Source organism: Pleurodeles waltl, chromosome 5 (assembly GCF_031143425.1).
Source record: "Pleurodeles waltl isolate 20211129_DDA chromosome 5, aPleWal1.hap1.20221129, whole genome shotgun sequence".
Lineage (NCBI taxonomy): Eukaryota > Metazoa > Chordata > Amphibia > Caudata > Salamandridae > Pleurodeles > Pleurodeles waltl.
Genome location: NC_090444.1, coordinates 1219086556 through 1219111152, shown reverse-complemented (window position 1 = coordinate 1219111152; position 24597 = coordinate 1219086556). Strand labels below are relative to the sequence as shown.

At 45.2% G+C, this 24597-nt stretch overlaps 1 protein-coding gene across 1 annotated transcript in view; it reads right to left on the bottom strand.

Annotated features, from left to right (window-relative positions):
* Positions 1-24597, bottom strand: part of GRIK2 (glutamate ionotropic receptor kainate type subunit 2) — a 1513871-nt gene that overhangs the window by 1171411 nt on the left and 317863 nt on the right. Inside the window, exon 2 of the mRNA XM_069235474.1 lies at positions 18680-18847. Within this exon, the coding sequence (XP_069091575.1) occupies positions 18680-18847 (168 nt within the window). The remainder of the gene's footprint in view (positions 1-18679; positions 18848-24597) is intronic.

The window sequence follows — 24597 nt, the reverse complement described above, 5'->3', positions numbered from 1 at the left end:
ATGCCAGCACTGGGGTACATGGTCACCCACCCATTGCACACCATGCCACACACAGATGCAATAATCATGCCTTTCCACCCCTGCAGGACCCCTACCCAACGTCACCAGACAGGAGGGACCAGACATATCCACTCCACCCACAGAAGAGGCCCACAGTGATGATAGCACCTCTGTCCAACTGGATCTAGATGACCAGCCCGGGCCATCGGGGGCCTCGGGACAGTCGGTTCCCCTCACACAGGCACAGGCCACCACAGACCTTCCCTCCTCTGGAAACACCAGCACAGCACCCACCCAGCGGGCCCATACCTCTGTCCCCAGGACACGTCAATCAGCTGTGTGTCCACCACTACAGGGAACCCAGGATAACCCACCACCCCAACAACAACAGGGACCTGGGGGCAGTGGCAGTGGGCACACGGTCCAGGGGACGGAGGCCCAGGAACACAGGGGAACTGGGAGGGCTGCCGTGCGACAGGGGGCGGACAGGCCAAGGGAACCCACTCTCCACGAGGCCCTCTCCTCCATCATGGGAGCATACCACCACTCCCAGGAGACAATGGCAACGGTACTGGCCAAGTTTCAGGAGACCCAGCGCATGCAGGAGGAACAGTATATGGGCTTCAGGGAGGAACTCAGAACCATCAGCTCCACCCTGGGCACCATCGTAGGGGAGCTGAAGGAACTACTTAACACCAGGAGGGACACTGTGGCACTCCAAGGGGCCCCTGACACTAGCATGGACGATGAACTGCCCACCACCTCCGCCGGCGCTAGTGAACAGGATGCCCCGCCACAGGACCACCACATCAGCACCCCACCCCCTGCAGAGGGAGAACCACCCCGCAAACGGTCCCTGAGATCCAGGATCAAGACAGAGCACGATGCCAAGACCCCCGCCAAGAAATGAGACCACCCTGATTGTCGTCCCACTGTCCCACTTTGTCACCCTGTCCATAATTAAACTGCCCCAGGTCCACTTCCTATGCCCATATGGACAATGCAACTGTGAGACTAATAGAATGGACTCTGCCATGGACACTCCTCTGCCATCACCCCTCACCATTTAACTTCCCCTCCAATATTTTGCATTTAAATAAGCACACCTAAAGCACAAAATTATCTGGAGTCTGTCTTTGATTTAGAAATAGTGTATTTGCAATTACAGTGACCAAATGTTCTTGAAATAGTAATGTCAACATACCTATGTCACACAGCTCTAGTCCATGAGGAATCTAAGCAGATGACAAACGTTGGGACCCACATCTGTGAAACCGTAACGGAAAGTGACAGCTAAGTGACCATACACTGGGTGAAAACGACAGACAGTAGAGAGGTAGTAGTGTAAAAGTACATGTAGTAGGCAGGAATGTATTCTCACCTGTGTTTCACTGGAAATATTGCTGGATCACTGAGTCCCTGTTCTGCATGTCTTCTTCCTCTGCTTCATCCTCATCACTGTCCACAGGCTCCACAGCTGCCACAACACCTCCATCTGGACCATCCTCCTGCAGAAAAGGCACCTATCATCGCAAAGCCAAGTTGTGAAGCATACAGCAGGCCACAATGATCTGGCACACCTTCTTTGGTGAGTAGAATAGGGATCCACATGTCATGTGGAGGCACCTGAACCTGGCCTTCAGGAGGCCGAAGGTCCACTCGATCACCCTTCTAGTTCACCCATGGGCCTCATTGTAGCGTTCCTCTGCCCTGGTCCTGGGATTCCTCACTGGGGTCAGTAGCCATGACAGGATGGGGTACCCAGAGTCACCTGCAAATGGTGAGGGACAACTGTTAGACACACACTAATCTGTAGGGATAACCCCAGACAACCATTCCCACTGTCTTACTCCCAGGGGCTCACCTAATAGCCACACACGGTGCATCTGGAGTTGACCCATCACATAAGGGATGCTGCTATTCTGCAGGATGTAGGCGTCATGCACTGAGTCAGGGAACATGGCATTCACATGGGAGATGTACTGGTCGGCCAAACATACCATCTGTACATTCATGGAATGATAACTCTTCCGGTTTCTGTACACCTGTTCACTCCTGTGGGGGGGGACCAAAGCCACATGGGTCCCATTAATGGCACCTATGATGTTGGGGATATGTCAAAGGGCATAGAAGTCACCTTTCACTGTAGGCAAATCCTCCACCTGAGGGAAAACGATGTAGCTCCACATGTGTTTCAGCAGGGCAGACAACACTCTGGACAATATGTTGGAAAAAAATAGGCTGGGACATCCCTGATGCCATGGCCACGTTGTTTGAAATGACCCACTTGCAAGGAAATGGAGCACTGATAGCACCTGCACTTGAGGGGGGATTCCTGTGGGATGGCGGATTGCTGACATCAGGTCTGGCTCCAACTGGGTACACAGTTCCTGGATTGTGGCATGGTCAAACCTGTAGGTGATTATCAAATGTCTTTCCTCCATTGTCGACAGGTGCACCAGCGGTCGGTACACCGGAGGACGCCGCCATCTCCTCACATGTCCCAGCGGATGGTGCCTATGAATGACAACAGCGACCACAGAGTCAAACAACTCAGAGGTACGTACCCACAGTTTACACAGAACACCAATCATACACAAAAGGTGGCCTGTATGTGTGTTGAGACGAGGCCTAGGTATGTGTGACACAGTTGGAAATTAGGCCATGTGGGCCCATGAAATGGCGGCTGCCTGACCTCTAAAGTGGGACAATGGGATGTGAGGTAACTGCACTGGCGTTGTACACCGTCGCGGTAGGCGGTCGGAGACCGCAGCGCAATGCTGCATTGGTTAACATTGGACCCTATGGGTCCCAGGAGCCAATGACGATGTACTCAGGCGGTGATGGTACGCACCACCGCGGACGTGACCGCCATTTTCTATCTGTTGAATCACTCGATACCTGATCTTCAACAGGAGAGGACCTACACTGCAAGTGCTGCTGTGACCTCAGTCTGGAAGAGACAATGGCTCGTGCGTCTGGGGAGAGGGCCGCTGCCTTCACATCGGAGGAGTTGGAGAAGCTCGTTGATGGGGTACACGCTACTCTACGGTCCTCCAGACAAACAGGTAAGTACACAGGGAGCATGTTGTATGGGCTATGCCTGTGTGGAGAGGGCTGGATGTAAGAAGGAAGGGGGCAGAGTTCTGCATGCATGAAAGACGGTGGGTGCATGTGCCACATGGCAAGGGTAGGGATGGGGGCCACTCACTTTGATAGTGCAGTTGGTAATGACTTTTCCTCGTCCCCTGTACATTTCATGTAGGTCAGCGCCCACCAGAAGAAAGATATTTGGCGTGCCATCGCCAAGGACGTCCGGACCCTTGGGGTCTACAACAGACGGAGGACCCACTGCCAGAAAGGATGGGAGGACATTCGCTGCTGGAACAAGAAGACGGCGGAGGCTCAGCTTGGGATGGCCTACCAAAGTGGGAGGGGTGCCCGTCGAACCATGACCCCCCTGATGTTCAGGATCCTGGCGGTGGCCTACCCGGAGTTGGATGGGCGCTTGAGGGCATCACAGCAGACACAAGGAGGTGAGTACACTCTCATTCAGCTGACTGCGCGCAGTGGAGTTGTCTGGGTGGGGGAGGAGGGCTGTGGGTTTCCCTAGGCCAGGGCGAGTTCCGTAGGCAAGGCTCCTCCGTAAGGCAGGCCATGTGGCACCCCAGCCCACCTCTGTAGACTGCCAAGTACAGCTATTCATGCCCCTGTGTCATCTATGTGTGCAGATGTCGTCCATAGCCTTGTAGGCCATTTCCCAGGAATTGAACAGTGGAGCCCAAGAGTGTGGCGTACTGCAGGGGGCTTCTGTGTCTGTCTTGTCCGCCAACGGTAGCGGTAATCCATGCACTCAACATGTCTTTATTCTGTTTCCCTTCCCCCTTTTTGTGGTCTCCCTGTTCTTGTGTGCATTAGCATCATCAGGCGGAGGAGCAGTGGCACCGGAGCACGAGGGAGCTGCATCCCACATGGCCATGGAGGGCCACTCTACGGACTCTGAATTCACCAGTGGGACGGAGGGTGAGGGGAGCTCCACGGCGGGGACAGGAGCTGAGACCAGCGACACGAACTCGTCCTCTGATGGGAGCTCCCTTGTGGTGGCGGCAACATCTGTGCCCCCCACATCTACAGGTACAGCTGCCACCCCCCCCCCCACCAGCACCGCCCTCCCAGCAGCCCCTCAGCCTTCGCCCCGTGCCCGCTCACCCAGGAGGGTGGGCATCACATTCAGCCCAGGCACCTCAGGCCCTGCCCCAGTCACCCCTGCTGCCCTCAGTGAGGAGGCCATTGACGACCTCAGGTCCCTCACTGTTGGGCAGTCTACCATTTTGAATGCCATCCAGGGTGTAGAAAGGCAGTTGCAACAAACTAATGCATTCCTGGAGGGCATTCATTCTGGTCAGGAGGCCCTTCACTAAGCCTTTCAAACTCTGGCCTCAGCACTGATGGCAGCCATTGTCCCTGTGTCTGGCCTCCCCCCTCCAACTTCCTCCACCCAGACCCAATCCCCTGTACCTCTGCCTATCCCAAGCACACCATCAGACCAGCCTGCACACACCTCACCACACAAGGGAAGCTCAGGCAAACATAAGCACCACACATCCCACAGGCACTCACGCAAGCATCAGACACATGCAGACACACCAACATCCACTGCCTCCACTGTGTCCCCCTCCTCGTCGTTTCCCTCCTCCCTCCCAATCTCGTCTACACACACACCTGCATGCACTACCTCTACAGCCACTACGTCCCTCACCAGCACACCCACCAGCACACCCCGCTCACGTGCAGTCACCACCCCACTACCATTCACACGTCCCCTGTGTCCTCTCCCAGTGTGTCCGTGACGCCCCCTCCCAAGACACACAAACGCAGGCACACACCTACCCAACAGCCATCCACCTCACGACAGCCTCAAGAGCATGCACCTGCACCCAAAGTCATCAAACGTACACCTCCTACTACCACCACCTCTTCCTCTACTCCCAAACCCCCTCCAGCTACCCGTCCCAGTGTGTCCAAAAAACTTTTCCTGTCCAGCCTTGACCTTTTTCCCACACCTCCCCCACCCCATCCATCTCATAGGTCCCGAACTAGCACCTCAGCCACAACATCTCCTGGACCAGTGGTGCCTGTAGTCACAGGTATGTGGAGTGCACCGGCCACCAGGACAGCCAGTGTGGCACGGAGCCACAGCCAGTCCCCCCGTGAAGCATCAGAAGTTGGCCAGTGCCCAGCGGGAGAGGGGGAAGACTCCAGCCCCCAAAGCCGCTCCCAGGGGTCCCGGTGGGAGTGTGGACTCAGCTGTGACACCTCCCAAGGTGGGGAAGGGCCACAAGAAACCCGGCAAGTTTGGGAAGAGCAGCACAGCGTAGAAGACCGCCATCATCCCCGCTGCCCAGGAGGCCACCGCCAGCCCCAGCCCAGCTGCCCAGGAGGCCACCGCCAGCCCCATCCCAGCTGCCCAGGAGGGCCCCGCCAGCCCCAGTCCAGCTGCAGAGGAGGCCACCGCCAGCCCCATCCCAGCTGCCCAGGAGGGCCCCGCCAGCCCCAGCCCAGCTGCCCAGGAGGCCACCGCCAGCCCCATCCCAGCTGCCAGGAGGGCCCCACCAGCCCCAGCCCTGCTGCCTAGGAGGCCACCGCCAGCCCCAGCCCGGCTGCCCAGGAGGGCCTCGCCAGCCCCAGCCCAGCTGCCCAGAAGGGCCCCACCAGCCCCAGCCCACTGCCCAGGAGGCCACCACCAGCCCCAGCCCAGCTGCCCAGGAGGACACTGCAAGCCCCAGCCCAGCTGCCCAGGAGGGCCCCGCCAGCCCCAGCCCAGCTGCCCAGGAGGGCCCCGCCAGCCCCAGCCCAGCTGCCCAGGAGGCCACTGCCAGCACAAGCCCCGCTGGGCCATGAAGGACCGCCAGCACAAGCCCCGCTGGGCCATGAAGGACCGCCAGCACAAGACCCGCTGGGCCATGAAGGACCGCCAACTCAAGCACCGCTGAACAGGGCACCGCCAAATCAAGCACCGCAGAACAGGGCACCGCCAAATCAAGCACTGCTGAACAGGGCACCGCCAACACAAGCACCGCTGAACAGGGCACCGCCAAATCAAGCACCGCTGAACAGGGCACCGCCAACTCAAGCACCGCTGAATAGGGCACTGCCAACTCAAGCACCGCTAGCCCATGAGCGGCAGGGGCACTGACGTAACTGGGACCGTCACGGGGTGAGTGATGCACTCTGGGCCCCAGTCCCCCTCCAGAACCAGTGGAGAGATCCATCCACTACCTCTGTCCTTCACAGGATGAAGCACTCTGGGCACCAGTCCCCCTCCAGAACCAGTGGAGACATCCATCCACTACCTCTGTCCTTCACAGGATGAAACACTCTGGGCACCAGTCCCCCTCCAGAACCAGTGGAGACTGTTATCAACTTGAGAGACTGTGGCTTTGCACTCCCCAGGGTTGAACAGTGGGCAAACCACCCACTGGAGAGACTTGAGAGACTGTGGCTTTGCACTCCCCAGGATGGAACAGTGGGCAAACCACCCACTGTAGAGACTTGAGAGACTGTGGCTTTGCACTCCCCAGGATTGAACAGTGGGCAACCCACCCACTGTAGAAACTTGAGAGACTGTGGCTTTGCACTCCCCAGGATTGAACAGTGGGTAAACCACCCACTGTAGAGACTTGAAAGACCATGGCTTTGCACTCCCCAGGATTGAACAGTGGGCATTGAGCCCCCTTGCGGATCTGGCATTGTGCACTCATCCGGCTGAGGTGCCCCCCCTTCCCATCCCCCTGAGGTGCCTGTTGTATTTCTATCTGATGCCCCTGCAGTGTTCTCTCTGTTTTGATCTGGTATCGAGTGTGGGCCTTGCCCATGCATTTTGGGCCCAGTGGTCCACGGACTATAAAAGGTGCAATACCTGTACTTGTATTATTGGTGTATATATTTGTTTATAGTGTATATATATTTTATAGTACTGTATTTTAATAGATTACAATGGTTACAATAATTTCCTTTGGTCTTTGCATTCTTCTGGGGGGTTTGGGGGGTGTAACTATAATATATAGATATGTATTAGTGTGTATGCTGTAGTGGGTGAGGGTGGGGGTGTTGCATGTGTGTGTCCCTGTATTTTGCCTCCCCCTCCCCTGTGTCGTAGGTGCAGTACTCACCGTGGTCTTCACCGCCGGCGTTCGTGCTCCTAGTACAGGAGCAGGAAGACTATTGCAGGTAGAATTTGGAGTTCCGGGTCCATGGTGTCCTCGTGGAGTGTGTAGAGGTGAGTGTTTTCCCTTCGAAATTCCTGTTTCCGCTGTGTTTTTATCCGCGGTGAATCCGCCCCGGAAAAGGTGGCAGATTGGCCTGTCATAATAGTGTGGGCGGTACATTGTCTTCCGCCTGTCTGTTGGCGGTGACCACTGCGCTGTTTGTTTGTACCGCCGTGGCGGTCGGAGTGTTAAAGTGGCTGTCTTTGTTGGCGGTTTCCGCCACGGTCGTAATTGCAAATTGTTTACCGCCGGCCTGTTGGCGGTCTTACCGCCGCTTTAACATCGTCCGCCAGGGTTGTAATGAGGGCCTATATGCCATAAAAGAGCCTTATATCTGATATGCCACGGTGGGAAAGAATGGGCTACAAATGTCAAATGTAGGAGGTAGAAAATTGCAAGTTTCAAATAGAATCACTGAATTGAGCTTAGATCTTGGTCAGCAATGAATGTTGCTGATGGGGTATGATAAAATCCATAGAGATAAAAGCATCTCTACACTAGAGAGGCAAGCGCACATATTGTGGGACCATTTCATGCAAAAAAGGGGACATAACTGAGCTAATGTATAGAGGTAACATACTATAGGTGCCTATCATGGCTGGCACAATTTCAGGAGGCTTTCATGACCGGTGGTAAGATCGGTGGAAGGGTAAAGCTAATGTGACCTTAATCTTCGTCCCCCTTTATTTTAATGGTATTTACATGCATGAGTCCAAGTCAGCTCTGCATATTGCTAAAGATACGTTTGCGAAGAAAGGAATAGAGCCTGTCATTTTTTTAGACATTTCTCTTCAACACCATTGTTATAATATCCTGCACAAGTAAAGACAGTATGTCATCAGACCCATGAGGATACATTGGAGTGCATTTTGGGAATTCATAGTTAGGTAGAAATGCACTGCCAAGGACTCCCATCCCACAGTGGCATAACTCCTTGAACATAGGTCTTACTTATGCTGCACCGGGAATGCAGCAAAAGTTCTTATTGTGTATGCCTTGTTGTTCAGGAACACAGAATGACCTGTACTAAGAAACCAGATGCACATCCTTTCACTCTAGCTTACACCCCTAAATTGAGATCAAGAGGGCAACTTGTTTGGTATGTGTCAGACAAATGGAAGTCTGCAAATTTATCCTTTTTCAATTCCAGTTGGCCTCATGCTGCAAGGCATTTCTTTTGAAGGCTCTGTGGCTGTATGCTGAATCCATCTCTGCACTAGAATGAGTTGTGACAACATGCAACTGTGTTCGGAACAAAACAGCTGGCACTGAACACACTGTATATCTTTACAGAGAACTGTGCTTTTGATCTGAATAGAAGCTTCACATGAGTATGTTTTTACTGTGCAAGAAAAAACAGTTTGTCCATGGCGATTGTCATCTTTCTGTTTCTGAGGCCTTTATAGTGCAATCTCTTGGTGGTCAATGTTTCTTTAACTGGTGTCCATAATAGTGTCCTCGCTCACAGTCTTGATGACCTTCTACATTTCTGAAGCCTATGGGTTTGACAACCAATAACTTGTGCAGGCTGTGAAGAGATTGCTCAGGGAGTAAGGTCCCAAAACATCTTGACCAGACTTGTGTAATCACTGTCAAACCTGGAAGTCCACAATTTCAAGAGTCTTTGTGTTCTCAAACTGCTTTTGGCAGTTGTACATGGCAGATTCCAGTGTGATGCTATCTTGACATTCTGTCAGACCGCCCTTTAATGAGTGGTGCTGTAGGTGTAGTTTGTGATATTATGGTGTTACTGGAAAGTTATCATTTTGTTGTTAACTTTTCTGCACTGTGCTTCTGCTTGTGTGAACCTGCATATCAGCATTTTTATTTTGTAGTTTTTTATTTGTGTAGATCATTTCTGGGTAGACATGGACATGTTAGTGTACCAATCCCCACTGTGCTATGAAGATGGGCACGATGTATAATGATGGATATGCTTGTTGATATACCTTGGAGCTGTATTCACTTAGGACAGTGCTGTGGTTTTGTGTTCTTCATGTGCATATACCTCAAACCTTGCCATCCAGATTGTTTCTCCAGTGCAACAAACTGGTGTTCTTACTTGAGTTTTGATTCATTAGTTTACCCTTTGGACTTACAAAGAGTCTCTGACTTATATGTTATGTTTGCTTAAATTGGACCACAGTAATTCAACGTATTTCTTTTTCATTTTTTCAGGGAGGGTCAGCTGTCAAATTAATAAAGTCCACAAGTATGAAAATATTTTCTTTGTCTCAGAGTATTGCAACTGGAGTTTTTTAATTTTTCTTTTGCAAATAGGTTGTATCACTGGGACAAGAAGTGAAAGCTGCAGCTACAAAGTCTTGTGAAGCATGCACCCACTGTGTCCAATACAATATATTTGTAATGGGTATTTGATTTAGGGTAGTAAGGATAGTAGATTAGAAGACTAGGGTGGTTGAATTACCCACATGATTGTAACTCAATACATTTTCCCTAGCTAAGCACACACATTTTGCTACAGTCATCTCAACTTACTTAGTGGTTGAATGTGACAATATGTTTAGGAAGAAACTAAACACCTGTCAGATTATGTTTTAATGGTAAAGTAAAAAATTGGGTTATTAGTTGAGAGATGTGTGAACCCCACTCATGTAATAAACACAATCTTTGTTCGGATTAGGCACAAACGTCAGTAAATAACCCTGTGCTTAACCCTCTAGTAGATTGGCACAAATGCAATCAGGCTTACCATACAGGCAATGGGTTAAGCATCATGCAGCACTCAATCAGTAATAAAGTGAAACACAACACAAGAATAACCCCACACTGTGAGAAACTGGGGCTGATTGCAGAGGCCCCATAACTTTTTGCCCCCATTTTCCACTTTATGCTGGTGTTTTCCTGACTCTGATGGTGCCCTGGGTACTGCTAACCAGTCCCAGGGCCTGTGCTCTGTGTAAAATGGATATGCAAATTAGGCTAATTATAATTGGCTAAGTTAACCTACCTATAAGTCCCTAGTATATGGTAGGGCATGTAGGTTTAGGGACCACAGCATAGGTGGTGCACACCTAGGTGCATTGCTGAGGTGCCCAGTGTCATTTTAAAAGCAAGCCTGCCTTGCTGGCTGCTTTTAAATTAAAGTTATATGCAAATTCGACTTTGGAATTAAAGGTACTTCCAAAGTCTTAAACTACCTTATTTTTACATATAAGTCACCCCTAAGGTGTGCCCTATGTGCCCCTAGGGCTGGGTGCCATGTAACTATAAGCAGGGACTTTATAAAAATAGATTTATAAGCCCTGGTGAGGTAAAAACAGCCAAATTCGTTTTTCCCTCATGGAAGTAAATGGCCTTCATAGGCTAGAATGGGCAGACTTTATTTCAAATTTTAAAGTCTCCTTAAATGTTACATACCAAGAATTTGGTATCAAATTGATTGTTGTAATAAATCCCACAACTTCCAGTTGTTGGATTTAATATAACTAGTGCAGGTAAAAAGTTTAGACTTTACCTAAAAAGTTGCCAATTTCAGCTCTGCATTGTTTTTGCTGCTGTGCTCTGATTGGCCAGCCTGCAGCAGCTTCTGCCAGGCTACCTTGATGAGGTGTGAAGTGGCCTGACTTCACACAAAGGAATGTGCTTGGGGGAGAGAAATCTCCCCTCAGCAGATGGTGAGGCAGGAAGGGGGAGGGCAGCCAAACTGGTCTTCAAAGGCAGAGAAGGACATTTGGAACACCCAGCAACACCCCCACATCCTGCAACCCCAGACAGCTAGGTGCCCCCTTGATTAGATTAGGAGAGGGCAGGAGAGGGGTGTGTTTATGATTTTTAGCCACACCAGTGGGTGGGCTCAGCCAGATGTAACCTCCAAAAATCAGATTCAGCCATGTTGGATTTTTGGAGACTGTTGCCTTTTGGGATGGATTTTTGCCACACTTCCCAGGAAGTGGTCATCACAGGGGGACGACCCTGTACCTGATTGGAGGACCAGGACCCCCCTGCTTTTCACCCAGGAGCAAGGATAAAACTGGCAGACCTGCACCCACGCCTCAGATCCCCTCCAGAATTCAACAAGAAAGGAACTAAAGAAGAAGAAGGACTGCCCTGCTGGACCCCTGGCCTGCACCTGGACCCTGCACTCAGAAGGACTGCACCAGCTGCACACTTGGGCTTCACCACAAGAAGGACTTTGCCTGGCTTCAACTGGTTCAAGGAGGGACTCCCTGTTTGCTACAGGTGAAAAATTGCTAAACCAGAGTCCCCTGCACCAACTCCTGAAGAAAGCGACCAGCTGACCACTGTCCAGTGGCCAAAAAGGAGTTTGCGCCAGGTGCATTCTGGGAGTTGAAGTCCGCACCCCCAAGGACCATCACAGAACTTCTGGACCCTTGGGGTGAGCTGTGGACCCCAAAAGAACCTTGAAAGAACATCTGGGTGAAGCCCCAGAAGTTTGGAAAAGATTGGAGAATTTTTGAAAAAAAGCTCCATAAAGTGACCGACCCGACGCGGAAATTCTAGCTGGCTTGCCTCAACCGCGACCCGGCCTGACCTCGTGGTTCGTCCCGGTAAAGAAAAACATCCAAAAAAGAGACTAAGTCCGAACGTAAAAAGTTGACCGGGACCTCCCAGCCATCGTATCCGAGAAGGGCTCCATGGACGTCGGATCAAGATCCAGGTTTACCCCGGTCGAAGGATTTTCATCTCGAAAAAACGACTAAGTCCGAAGGTACAAATCACCACCGAGGAAACCGACTTCGCGTATCCGGACAAGGGCTCCAGGAGGTCGGATTCAACTGGCAGGTTCGTCCCGGGGAAGAAAAACATCAAAAATTAAAATTCATATCTCCGGTTCCCCTGAACCGATTTTAATCGTTTTTGTGTCATTTTAAAGATAAAAATATAAGCTATCTTTATAAATTGGTTTTGGATTTTTAAACTGTTTCCTGTGTTTTATTTAATTACTGTTTTGTGATATTTGAATGCTTTACACTTTGTCTCCTAAGTTAAGCCTTGACGCTCGATGCCAAGCTACCAAGGGTAGAGCTGGGATTAATTTACTGAGACCTAACTGTACCTATGTGGCGGTTAGTGGCTTGTTGCTAGGTGTAGGTACCTACCTGCCCTACCAATAACCCATTTTCCAACACACACCAATTTAGAAAGTTCGAGAATAATTTAATAACTAAATTGTCAACAAATTGATAAAAATCCAATCAGTAAAACTATTGTTCTGAGCTTTCATGGCATTGTTTAATGGAAAAAAAACACCAACAATGGAGTGAAGTACCAACTGCAGGTATCTGGTCATGCCAGACAGGGACAAAGTCAAACTTCAAGCGTATCTTGGTGGGGCACCTATTGGGTACAGAACTAAATGCAGCCACTGGGAGTTGTACCGTTGGTCCTTGGTGCAAGGGCTATGTGGTGTTGTAATACAAAACTCTGTGCTCTGTTGTGTTGGATCCAGTGAAGTTGTAATCAGGAGCTGCAAGGTGCTTTAATGTCCGCCTGTGCCATGCTCTGACAGTTCTGGTGATGACACCGATAGTAGACACACGGGGCTGCATAACAAGGTCCTGTATCAGTCTATGCAATGCTGCATTGGTCATGGTGAAACCACCATTCAGGAGCTGAGAGGTGCTGCAATTAGAGGCACTTCATTGGTCTGTGCTGCACTCCATTGGATTGGGTGAAGTTGAGATGAGGAGCTATGAGGTGGTGTAATGCGAGGACCTAGCTCAGTCTGTATCTCACATTGTTGATTCAGAGGAGACCTTCAGTTGCACATGGAGGAGTACACTCTAATGCCAGACAAAGGTCCGGGACCCTGAGGACACCAATTTGAGGCTCAAGGCTCACTCTTACAGAGGTCAGCAGAGGGGACCAGGACTGGGCCAGTTGGTTCTGGTCAGCTGAGTAGCAGAAAAGGCCTCTGGAAGCTTGTTGTGTTCCTGTAGTACAAACAGGAGGTCAGCCATCAAACCCATGGAATCACTTTTGAGGATCCTGGGTTTAAGGCAAACAGGTCTAGTCTTCCTTCTTCCAACTGCAGGTCACTCCTTCTTCTGAATCTTCCAGAAGCCTAGGAGTGTTCTCATGAGAGGTTCTCAGGGTGCCACTTTTATACCCAGGGCCAACCTGTGTGTGGGGGGTCACTTTCTTTGTCTACCCCTAAATGTTTCTGGTGAGTTTTTCCCCTTCCCCTGAGCTTGACTCCAAACTGTCCATTGGGACAAAGGGCTGGTAGGCCCAGATGTGTGCTGCATTTTCTATTGAAAGGGCAGGCAGCTTCAGAAGTCAGCAAGGAGGTGGGTAAAGCCCTCAGGATAGGCTAAGTAAAACTGCCCAGTCATCTTACTCTAGAGAGAAAAACACTGCCCCACACCCAAGGCCCTTTTGTCCCCTGTCCAAAACGTATATACATCACACCACAGGACAGTCATGAGACCTGGAACACAATAAAAAAAAGCACATGTGGCTCTGCCAACTTTCTAAAAGTGCCATTTTTAGAATAGTGACTCAAAATCCGACTTTACCAGTAAAAAGGATTTTAAATTACAGTTCAAATGAGTGGAAGAAGAATTTCTCTATCTGCTCCCAAATTGACATTATTGCTTATTAAGTGTCATAAAGTAACCCAGTGTTAGTCTATGAGAGAGATAGCCTAGCTATTGTGAACAATGACTTTAGGGTTTTTTTCACTATCAGAACATGTGAAACTTAAGAACAATTGCCCTAAATTTCGAAAACCAGGCACCCTGCCCTTTGATCCTCTACGTCCTACCTTGGTGGTGACCTGAGCATTAAAAAAGAAGGTTTGGGTCTAGCAAGAGGTATATTTTGCTAAGTCAAAATGGCAGTTTAAAAATGTGCTACAGGCTATAGTGGCAACCCTGAGACATTTTTTACAGGCAATAACACGCTAAAGGTATGAGGTCTAACATGTAATAAGGTAGAGTTCCCCTTCTGTGTTCACAAATAATGTATGTGTTGGGAGATTGAAATTACAGGGTATACAATATGCAGTGAAGGCTCCTCTTTTACATGGATTTTAAGGGCGCAAGATGTGTGATTATTTTATTCACCATAAGTGAGGAGGAGATTGGTAGCTAGTGTATACAGCTGGATCTAAAGCACCCACCAGCATTAGATAGCCACACAAAAAGAAAACAAAGGATACCTCATATTCAAGCTAAAGATGTTGGTAGTTGACAGAGTACAAAGCTTCCTTCAAGTGACAGAATTCCAATTGTGCAACAATATATGTTAACCAGATAAGAATGAGATGAAGTTCTATTTATAAGATTTTTTCTTTTTTGCCCAAAAAAATGCTCGTATTTTACCATATCTTTACATTTGTATTCTTCAGACAAATTAGTAGGATGCACTCCAGATCAGGGCAACTAGAACTGCAACCTATTCACACACTTCAAAGAACACCTTCTGTGGATGTTTTGGCTGTTTTAAGATCTATTCTCACAACTGTTAAAACATTCACTCTGATGGACAAATACTAACACTTTTATCGTCTTCAGACAACTAGATGAGAAGCAGGACAAGGTATCAAATCAAGCCTATTTATATTGCATTAGGTGTTGAAGTCATATCAAGATTACTCTCATGACTGAGTGCTACAGCAAATAATTTGCTTTATTCACTCATTTGACTGTTAAAACCTTAGGAAATGCTGGATGGGATAACTCTATATGACACACACGATGGGCAAGGCAATCAGTATTTTGACCCAACTTCATTGTTTAGCAGTTTTTCCCCTGGAAGTATTCTATATGCAAGTGATCTGGGTCAACACAGAAGCATGTAATAATCGGTTCTTGAATCAGATCAGCTGCATATGAGTATAGATCATAAGCAGAATTGGTTTTGCCTCAATGCAAGCCCCTCAAAGGAATCTCCAGGTAATTGTTGTTGTCTTCATATTTTTTGGCAAAAAGAACAATAAGGCTGATGTACAAAACCATTTTGTGGTCACATAGCCTCCAATTCTCATAATCACAGGGTTTTGGACCGTAAAATGACTTTTTCATGTACTAAACCCATTTCCAGATTCAGTAAAATGTTATAGAACTGTACAATGTGTTTACAATGCAATTAGAAATTGCTATTTAGAAGGGGCGTGTTTGGAAGGGAGTGACCCTTCCAAACAGCATTTCATTATGTTATGTATCAATGTTTTGAAACTGAAATCCGGTAGCAAAATATTCACAAACACCTTAAGGAAGATGTTCCCTTGAGATCACTTTCTTTTGGTGAATTTTAAAACAAATGTTGAGGAGTAGGCAGTGGTCCATAGGAGCGCAGCCACCTCTCAAACAAAGAAAAAGCCTTTTTTTAAATGCAGTCCTCTTTCCTTTCAGTTTTTCCTGCTCTGGTGGATGTACTGAGTGATGATGATGATTGGTTTCTAAGTAAAGCATTTGGAGGTTCCCAAGAACATGCAGTTGAGAGCTGCGCAGTATACCCTGAACCATCAAATGGTCTGAATGCCAGGTATCCAAACCCAACAGGGGAAACATAACAAAAACATCGATTTCTGTCATATGGAACTGATGTAGCAGAAACTTTAGTACTGTCCCTTATGTCAAAGTGCTATACATGGCAATCTATGCATTATGTTAATCAAAGTACTAATAGTTTGATTGTAGAGAGATGCACAGAGTAGTCATTTTAGTGTGAATTTGATTAGACCCGAGACAGAGACATAGATGCTATTGAAGTTTAACTAAATGTTTGAAGGACTAAACTGACAATATGGAGTAATTTAGGCTCTAAACGAATAGTTTGTATTTAAATGATGTTGAATTTCTATTAATTAATGCTTTAAATATGTGCACAAAAATAGAGAAACGCAGTTCTGCGTTATACTGACTGAATGTATTATTAATTTAATTTAAAGATATTGTGACATGAATATTAATGAGGAGTTATTAGTGCTGAATTTGTAGTTTGAGTATTAAATTGCGTTTTGTTTGAATGTATTAATGTGCTATTTTAATTCACTTGCATTAGCCTAAGTGATGCCTGCTAGACCCTGTATTTTGTGACTGTGCAGAAAATGTCAAGTCATCTTGCTAAAGTAAGTTCTTCTTTTCAGATTTCATTCCCATGAGGAGACTAGTTTGGTAATAGATGTTTATTGTTTTACACATAGAGAGTTGAAAGAATCCAACCTTAAATGTGGAATATCCTCGACTGTGGACTAAAAATGTAAACATTTGTTTCAATCTTGTGTGGAGGTGCATGGATGGACACTGTTCTCATTACAGACTTGGGAAAACCCAAGGATGTTTCAACGTGGAGTATTATGATCAATTTCTATTATATGATGTCCCTTCAACATCAAATGAATTGTTTCCTTGATGAATCAGATTGCAGTATGAGCTTTGATGTCAATACCCAGCAGGACTTTGGTAACATCAGTTTCTTGTCACAGAAGAATCCAGACAGCTGCCTTGCAGATGAAGAACCCCACCTGCTGAGCCATCTGGAGAAGTATCTTCCTCTCTGCCTTTTCCCCTTTGAAATGTGTTGCTGAGACTTAGAGATATTTCTCCCAAACATTACAGAAGACTTGTGATCACGCTTCTGACATGCTGACTCTTCCCTTTCTATTTACTTTTGCCCACCTTAGTTAGAAACTTGTTGCCTGAGATTATCTTTTTCCAAATTCTTTTATCCCTTGTGTTCTTTTTGTCTTTTGCCCACGTGTGTCCCACCCCATACATGTTTTCCCTGATTGGCTAACTGTAGGGTTTTCCTGTGGCCAGCTAAATTGAACTTTGATGATTTGATTTGCCTTGATGCCTATTAAATCCGAGCAACATTTGTTTTCTATCCACCAAGTAAATTTACCTATGTTTTGTATTGTTTCATAGAGTGTCTAGTTCTCCTGAATTTTTTTTTGTTACCTTGGTGATTTTGTATCTTGATAACTTTGTCTTGTGAATTGTCTATGTGACTTTGAGCTCAGGTGTGTAAGAAACCCCTTACCCTCATTTCCAACTGGAGTTTTCCTTGAATGGCCACATTGGTTATGCTATGTAAGTTCATTGGTTTGTACTGACATTTTGTTTTATGGTTCTACCACATCTTATGTAAGGCCCAAAGATCCATGTTGAGCATTGATTCCTGTGATGGATAAAATGCCCCACTAGATCCAACAATTAAATGATCATAGCAGCAGTCAGAAATAGCAGTAGAAATATAACCCAGATAAAAGAAACAGACATAAAGGGACCTATTCCACTCTGGTTGATTGTTGAGTACTAAATCAAGAGGAAATATCTATTATTTTGATCATTTAAAAACACACTTCTCCTCAACCTGTACAATACAGTTAAGCAGGGCAAATATCTGGGCACAGTTATCCTATTATCTGCAGTAGCACTCAGTGTTTAAACCGAGGAGGATTGTATGGAAGACAATTCTAAAAATGAAGGTTAGCAGCATAATAATACACAAATAGTTTTAAATATATGTTCATATTACTAGGATATCATGGCTTGCTCATAGTAGGCAGATATTTAAGTCTTTCACCCTTGAGGAGCATTCTTCAAAGTGCTGAATGCCAAATCTTCCTCCTTGATTATTTTCTGCCTTCTCTCACTTTTATGGATTTCCTTTTTTACCTATCTCATACCACATATTGTTTTTGCTTTGCTGCCACTCTTCTCTTTTAGTTTTTAAGAAAAGTGGCAAACTGTGATAGGGGAAAGCAAGCCAAATGGTGTGGCCTGGAAACAAAGGCAGAAATAGCTCTGACCCTGTCTTCATGATGCAGCGCACCTACTTTTTCTCCGCTCAGCATCTATGTAAAGGTCTATCTAATTTTTATTTTTATTTTTAGCCTTTGTTAAATGAAGTGCATCCCACACACCGCTGTCTTGCTGAGCAGTCCCTATCTGCACTCCTTACTGGTGTCTACCATTGTGATTGTGAGCTATAGGACTTGCAGGAAATTCACGAGTGGAGCGGTAATGGATTTATGCCATTTTACATTAGCATTGCCCATTGCCCTCCACATAGTTTTGTGCATCAACACTTTGATGCAGTTTGAAGAGCTGGGAAATTGCAGCTCTATGCGTTGTGCCTTTTCACAATTCCTTGGTCCTTTTACAGTCAGACAAAGTCATAAATACTATTCCAGAACGTGTTCTATGTTTTAAAAATAATCGTAACAGCATTTCAAAGTCCTCATTTAACTTTATTTTCTAAACGAGAATGCTGAATTGTGCGCTTCCTTATTAAGAGACATTATTAAAATAACGTGTTTATTTGCAAAAATAATTTCCTTCGTATTGTTTAGTGCGCTTAGACTAAATCCCTTCATATTGCTGTTCTGTCAGCCACCACATTTGGCAGGCACAGCCATGCTGGCGACTATTATGCCCTGCAAACAGAAGAAGATTAAAGACATATAATGTTACCTTTTCTGGAAGCTTCAAAGCTGTCATAGAGATTTATCCTTTGGGTGTCATATGTTAAAGTAGTGTTTGGCAGAAGGGTTCTGTTTCTGTTGATTGTATTCACAGCAAATCGAAAGGCTAATTCCTCAGCCCCAAAGGGCCCAGATTCCACAAATTCAAAAATTCCCCCTAAGGAAAGAAAAGAGAAGACACATTTTATCATAATAATATCCCTGCTAACAGCTTAAACACATACAAATTATACCTCTTTGTCTGTCTCTCATACTCTCATATGTTGGAATGGCTCAGAAAAATGTGGTTTATTTTGCACACTTTCATTCAGTCTGTTTCTTAAAAGAAAGCAATAGCGAGTGCTCATGCAATGCTGCCCATTTAGCTTGTCAGGTTGTTCTTTACAAAAACATTTAGGGCCAGATGCACAACCCTGAGTGCTTGTGACTTTCAATTTGCATTATTTGTGACTGGTCACAAACACTGATGTACAAAGATGTCTGAGACCCTCTTTGCAATTCCCAATTGGGTCCGAAGGGACCTGCCTCATTAATATTCATGATGCAGATCGCAATTTGTGACCCATTGGGAATTGCTGGCACTGACTGGGATGGTACCTGCTGGGATCAGCAGACCACCATGTCTGTGACTGTTTTTTAAATAAAGCAGTTTTAAAAAAAAAAATGCAGCCCATTTTCCTTAAAGGTAAACAAGCTGCATTCCAAACAAAAAAAGAAAAAAAACATTTTTTTTTATAGAAGGCAGTGGTCTTGGGCGCCCCCATTCACAAAGGGGACGGGGTATCTTGGGGATCCCTTCCTGTTTGCGGATGGCTTACCGTCTCCTTCACCGAGTTGGTAACGTAAGAATGTTTTGCAATCCCATTCCAGTCACAAAACATTCATACATGCCAGTGGGATTCTGTATTAGGAAGAGACGCCCTAACCATGCCCCTTCCTAATACCGAATTTCAGAAGCAAAATGCAAGTAAGTAACAAGATACCGACTTGCATTTTGCCTTTGGTACATGCCAAAAACATTTTACCGGCTGCAAACAGCCAATGTGCTATTTGTGATCGGTAAAGTGTGTCGTACATCTGACCGTAATGTCTCACTTAGATCAGTTTCCATACCTCTTGTTCAGTAATATAGAATAAAAGGCAATTTTCTTTTCTGCATTTTGCACAATGTAAACCTCCACAGTAACTAGGCTGACAAAAGTACATTTTGGGCTTTGTTTAAAAAAAGTTCCAAAAGTCTAGTAACTTCTTCTGATTGCATAATCTATTTATCAGCCTGGTTCAGTCCACTTTGAGGCAGATATTGGTGGCGCTAGCGACAAAACTGAATGTGCATTTAGAATATTAGCACACGAGCTGTTATTAGCTAATGTACACATCTGTGTCTACAGACAGGGTGGGGTTTAGTGCTGGTGGCACGCAGTGTGACAGTCATTGCTGATGTACCCCCCAAAAAACCCTCCATCCCAAGGAATCCCCTCACTACCATGTGTAGGAGTCATATGTCACCGATACAAGTAGGCAGTCCATTTTAAGTGTTTGGTCGGGAGAAGAACAAACTCAGGATTTCAAACGTATCACAGTGGTTGGGCTTGGCTTAGGTAATAAGAATGTATTTCTACCCAAATGAACCCTTTTTAGCATCATTAGGATAATGGGGACTTGGGAAAACATAACGTTCTAAACTATACCATGCACCAGCTTGTCTACAGCTTCTTGATGACAATTCATAGTTTACTGTGTTATATTACGGTTGTAACTTATGAACTGCAAGTAACAAAAGGCTCTCTGTGACAAAAGCAGACACCTACAGAGTGATCCATATAAAATACAGTTTGGTGATTTGTGTATGTGTGTGGTATATGTTCTTTGCAGCAGACATATTAACCTTCTGCCACAAGACGAAAGACAGATCTTTCTCCAGCAGGAACACCAATCACCAGAGTCATTTTGACATTTTTATTGTTGCCTGAAACCTGCTTGGACATAAAAGGAACTCTGCGGAAGGTGCTTTATAAACCTCTTACAATATTCTGGTATTATACAGTTGCAGGGTGATTGGCAGTCATATTCTTGCATGGAAACACCTGCTGGCCTGCCTTTTGGGGTTGACAGTTTAGCTTGGAAGAGCATTTGCTTGAGGGCAACGCATGCTAATGATCCTTTAATTTATCATCTGGGTGTTATTGGGAAAGGAAAACTTGCAACTGAGTTTCTAGGGTTATACATGCTAGAACTCCACAACAAGCTTGGCTGAATTTTGCCAAGCAGTGTAGCTAAGGCCTTATTATACTATATGTATTGATGTTTGCTGTTATACCCAACATTAGCATGTGTACACTATTAATGTAGGAGGAAGGTCAGGAAATTTGTCCATGTGTTTTTTGCAAAGCCCTGACTTTCATGTTTATATTTATTGCTGTTCTTTATAATATCATCCACTGGATTATTTTTACAGAAAATGAATTTGTTTTTTATTTTGTTAAAAAAAAATTGTACACTTATCACAATATGTTGCACTGTGATATGATCCAAGATCAGTGTGCTGCCAGAGTAACAAAGGAATAAAAAAAAAATTCTAACGTAGTAAATCCTCTCACAGTTTTGTATTCTCATAGTACTGTAAATCGCAAGTGTTAATAATATTAAATGTTATTACTCAGTTTCTTGCCCTTGGAAGAATGGTGGGCCAGGCCATGATTTGAACCTGTGAGTTGCAAACCCCTCAAACATCTCATCAACAAATTCTTAAGACCCTGAGCTATCTATACAACTAAGCTTGCAAACATTTACGTATGAAAGCCAATACATGGAGGTCCCGCAGGGGCTCAAGTCAATGACAACCCTGGTTTAATGCAGTGACCTATGTGACTTGGTGTAGTTTGGCTGCACGTGGATGTAAGGAATTTTTATTTAAACACAGGATATTTTTTACCATAAGAAGCAAAAAATAAGTGGAACCGTTGCTGAGTAGAATTGAGGCACTCCTAGAGGGCTTTTTCAGAAGGAGGATAAAGGTGGATTTTAAAGAGACAGATGGTACTAATGAGGGACAATTGTTTGTATATCCAAGACATGTTGTAAACTGTTAGACCAGAGATGGGTTTAGTGGCCTAACATGTTCGAGTACCACATGAATGGTTAGCGGAAAGGAGAATTTGGCTAAATATGTACCAGGAGGCGAGGGGAAAGCAGATCTGTTTAGCTAAAGACCACAGGGGAAGGATTGGGATGTGGTTGTAATGATTGAGGTCACGATGTTCTGATGGCTTGGACTTAAAGGAGAAGATGCATTCAAATATATTCCCATGACTGTTAATCATGTGATTGTTGATGTGAAGCACCCTATGAGCATTCAATATAAAAAAATGAAAAACATGAAATGAAGATAATGCCCACATCAAGAAACATATATGTCTACAAGCCTTATAAAGAAAAAACATTTTTATAAAGTGACTGCAACTTGGACGATCATAACGTAAAGTTGTGATTAGTTGGATAAAATCCAGTTCCTACATCTGCATTTCGTAATGATCATTCATGCTGTAACAATGTATAAAGATCCTTATAGCCCAATTGCTGGACAAAAAATATGGACAGTTCCACCACAACAATCTCAACTGCTAAAATTCAGCATAAAACATTGAAGTGCATCCATACTCATGAAGAATATATTTTCAAACCACAGCGTAGAATAGCCACTGATGAATATTGTGTTACAAATGTTTTAGGTTGCTAATTCTTGGGCAGAAGTGACATGTACCACAATACCTGGATGCCTTTGCTGCACTTGAATAAAATGATACCCAAAGCTGGTAGATTACTGACCAGCCGATATTAAGATTTGTGCATATGATCCCAACAACCCTGTTTGGCTGCTGGTCATTATTAGCATAGTTCCCCCCAAGTATACCTCCTTCTTTTATTCCCTATTCCGTAGCCAATCACCTTTATTGTCTCTTTAGTCCTTTACCCGTTGCATCCACCATGTGATTCTCACCATTTATGATGGGTTTAATGGTTAGCAAACATTGCAAATAGTCTGCTTCTTAAGTGGACAGTAGACAATTAGCTTGATTACGGTTTTGGCGTCGTAGGGGTGTTGCGCTGATAGTAAAGGAGTTACAAGATGGATAATAGGAAAGGAGTTGCAAGGTGGATAAAAGAAAAAGAGTTAGAAGGTTGCAGGTTTACTAAATGTTTCATTGGGTAGATAACAAGCAGTAAATTGTGACCTTTTCAGATGAAGGGAGTAGTGGGGTCTGAACTGTCGAACAGCTCATTTCAAAGTGTCATAGAGTAAACCTGAAATGTTTGTTTCTCTTTTCAAATCTTCTGTACCTTCTGGTTCTCAAGCCTTGTAAGGAACTGTGCCTTGTGGAGTTTTTTGTTGAACTGAATGTTTTTGTGAAATTGCTTCATAGATTACTCATTACGTTAACCATTTGATATAGGATGGAAGGGGTTGCAAATGGAATATTTTCAAGGTGGTTTGAATTATCTTTCCACCCATCCTCTGTTACAATTGCATAGTTTAAAATTGTTTTAAACAAACTCATAATGACTTACAATGGTTTAAAAAATGATTGTTATATTGGTGACAACTGATAAGAGCATGATCACCAACTTATTAACAATTTACCCAAGGCATATTTTTTTGTTAGTTTAACATTACAATAGTATCCACTTATCAGTGATAAGTAAAATGCCCGTCCAATATGTTGACATTTCACGTGTAAAGAACAAGAGATAATGGTTTACCTTAAAATCTCTTCCTCATAGAATGAATATAACCACGAGGCAAAGACTCCAAAGCTGCAAGATGTTAGCGCCTGTTCATACTTATAAGTAATTTTATAAAGGTGCATAAAGTGTTAAACTAAAATGTCTAAAACTGGATGCTTTCACTTATAACACAAGTAACATCTCTGTGAATATAAAGCGCTGTGCAATATGTTGAATAGAAGTAACAGATGCTTATACACTTTATACTTGGCAATAATATGTGGTAGGTACTCTTCGTTTTGTAAAAATTGGACCTTAGAACAGATGTTTCATATAAAACACAAGTGCATGTGTGGCTCACTTTAAATGATTCACAACTCGCTTTATGTGGGCAACTGACACATTCTAAAGGAAAGAAAAGACGAATATCTTAGAGATTCATAGGACACTTAACGGTGAGGATTTTAGGGAGACATTCATTTTTACTTTTTCATAATGCTACCTTGTTACATTACAATAGTGTCATGCACTATTGCCTATCCACAACCTTATATGTGTGCAAGCAGTCACATATCACTTGCGGGTAGTTTCCCACCATGGAAACATATGCACATTTGATTATTTTAAAGACAGTAGAAAGTGTGTTTCCCTGGTGGCAATGTGGAGGGAAAATCCCTACATTTAATGGGGATCAATGAAAAGAAGATTAGCCACAGAGAAATCATTTTACTTGCAGAGATTTAAACGTATTAAACATATCTCAGTCACAGTTGATCATTCAATATGTTCCAGCAGCTAGAAATTCCTTGTCGGTGCATTTTTACTCTGACGTACTCAATCTGTCTGGGAGACTTTGGGTTCTTTGTGAGTCTCTAAACAGGGGCATATTTACAGGCCCGTTTGTATTGCCCCTGCACCAATCAACGTGGTGCAAGAGCGACACAACTAAGAAATGGGATTTATGAAGCCATGCGAGGCCATGTTGCGTGGCCCTGGGTGGCTTCATAAATCTTGAGTAAAGCAACGAAGCACAAACCTTCGTGATACATTACTCTTTGCCAGGGAGGCATTATCATGGGTGATGCGTCGGTGTTCCCATGCATCCTCCTGGGATATTGACACATTCCCAGATTTACCAGAAATGGTAGACCTGAAAATGCACCATTAAAATACTCCTTCCCA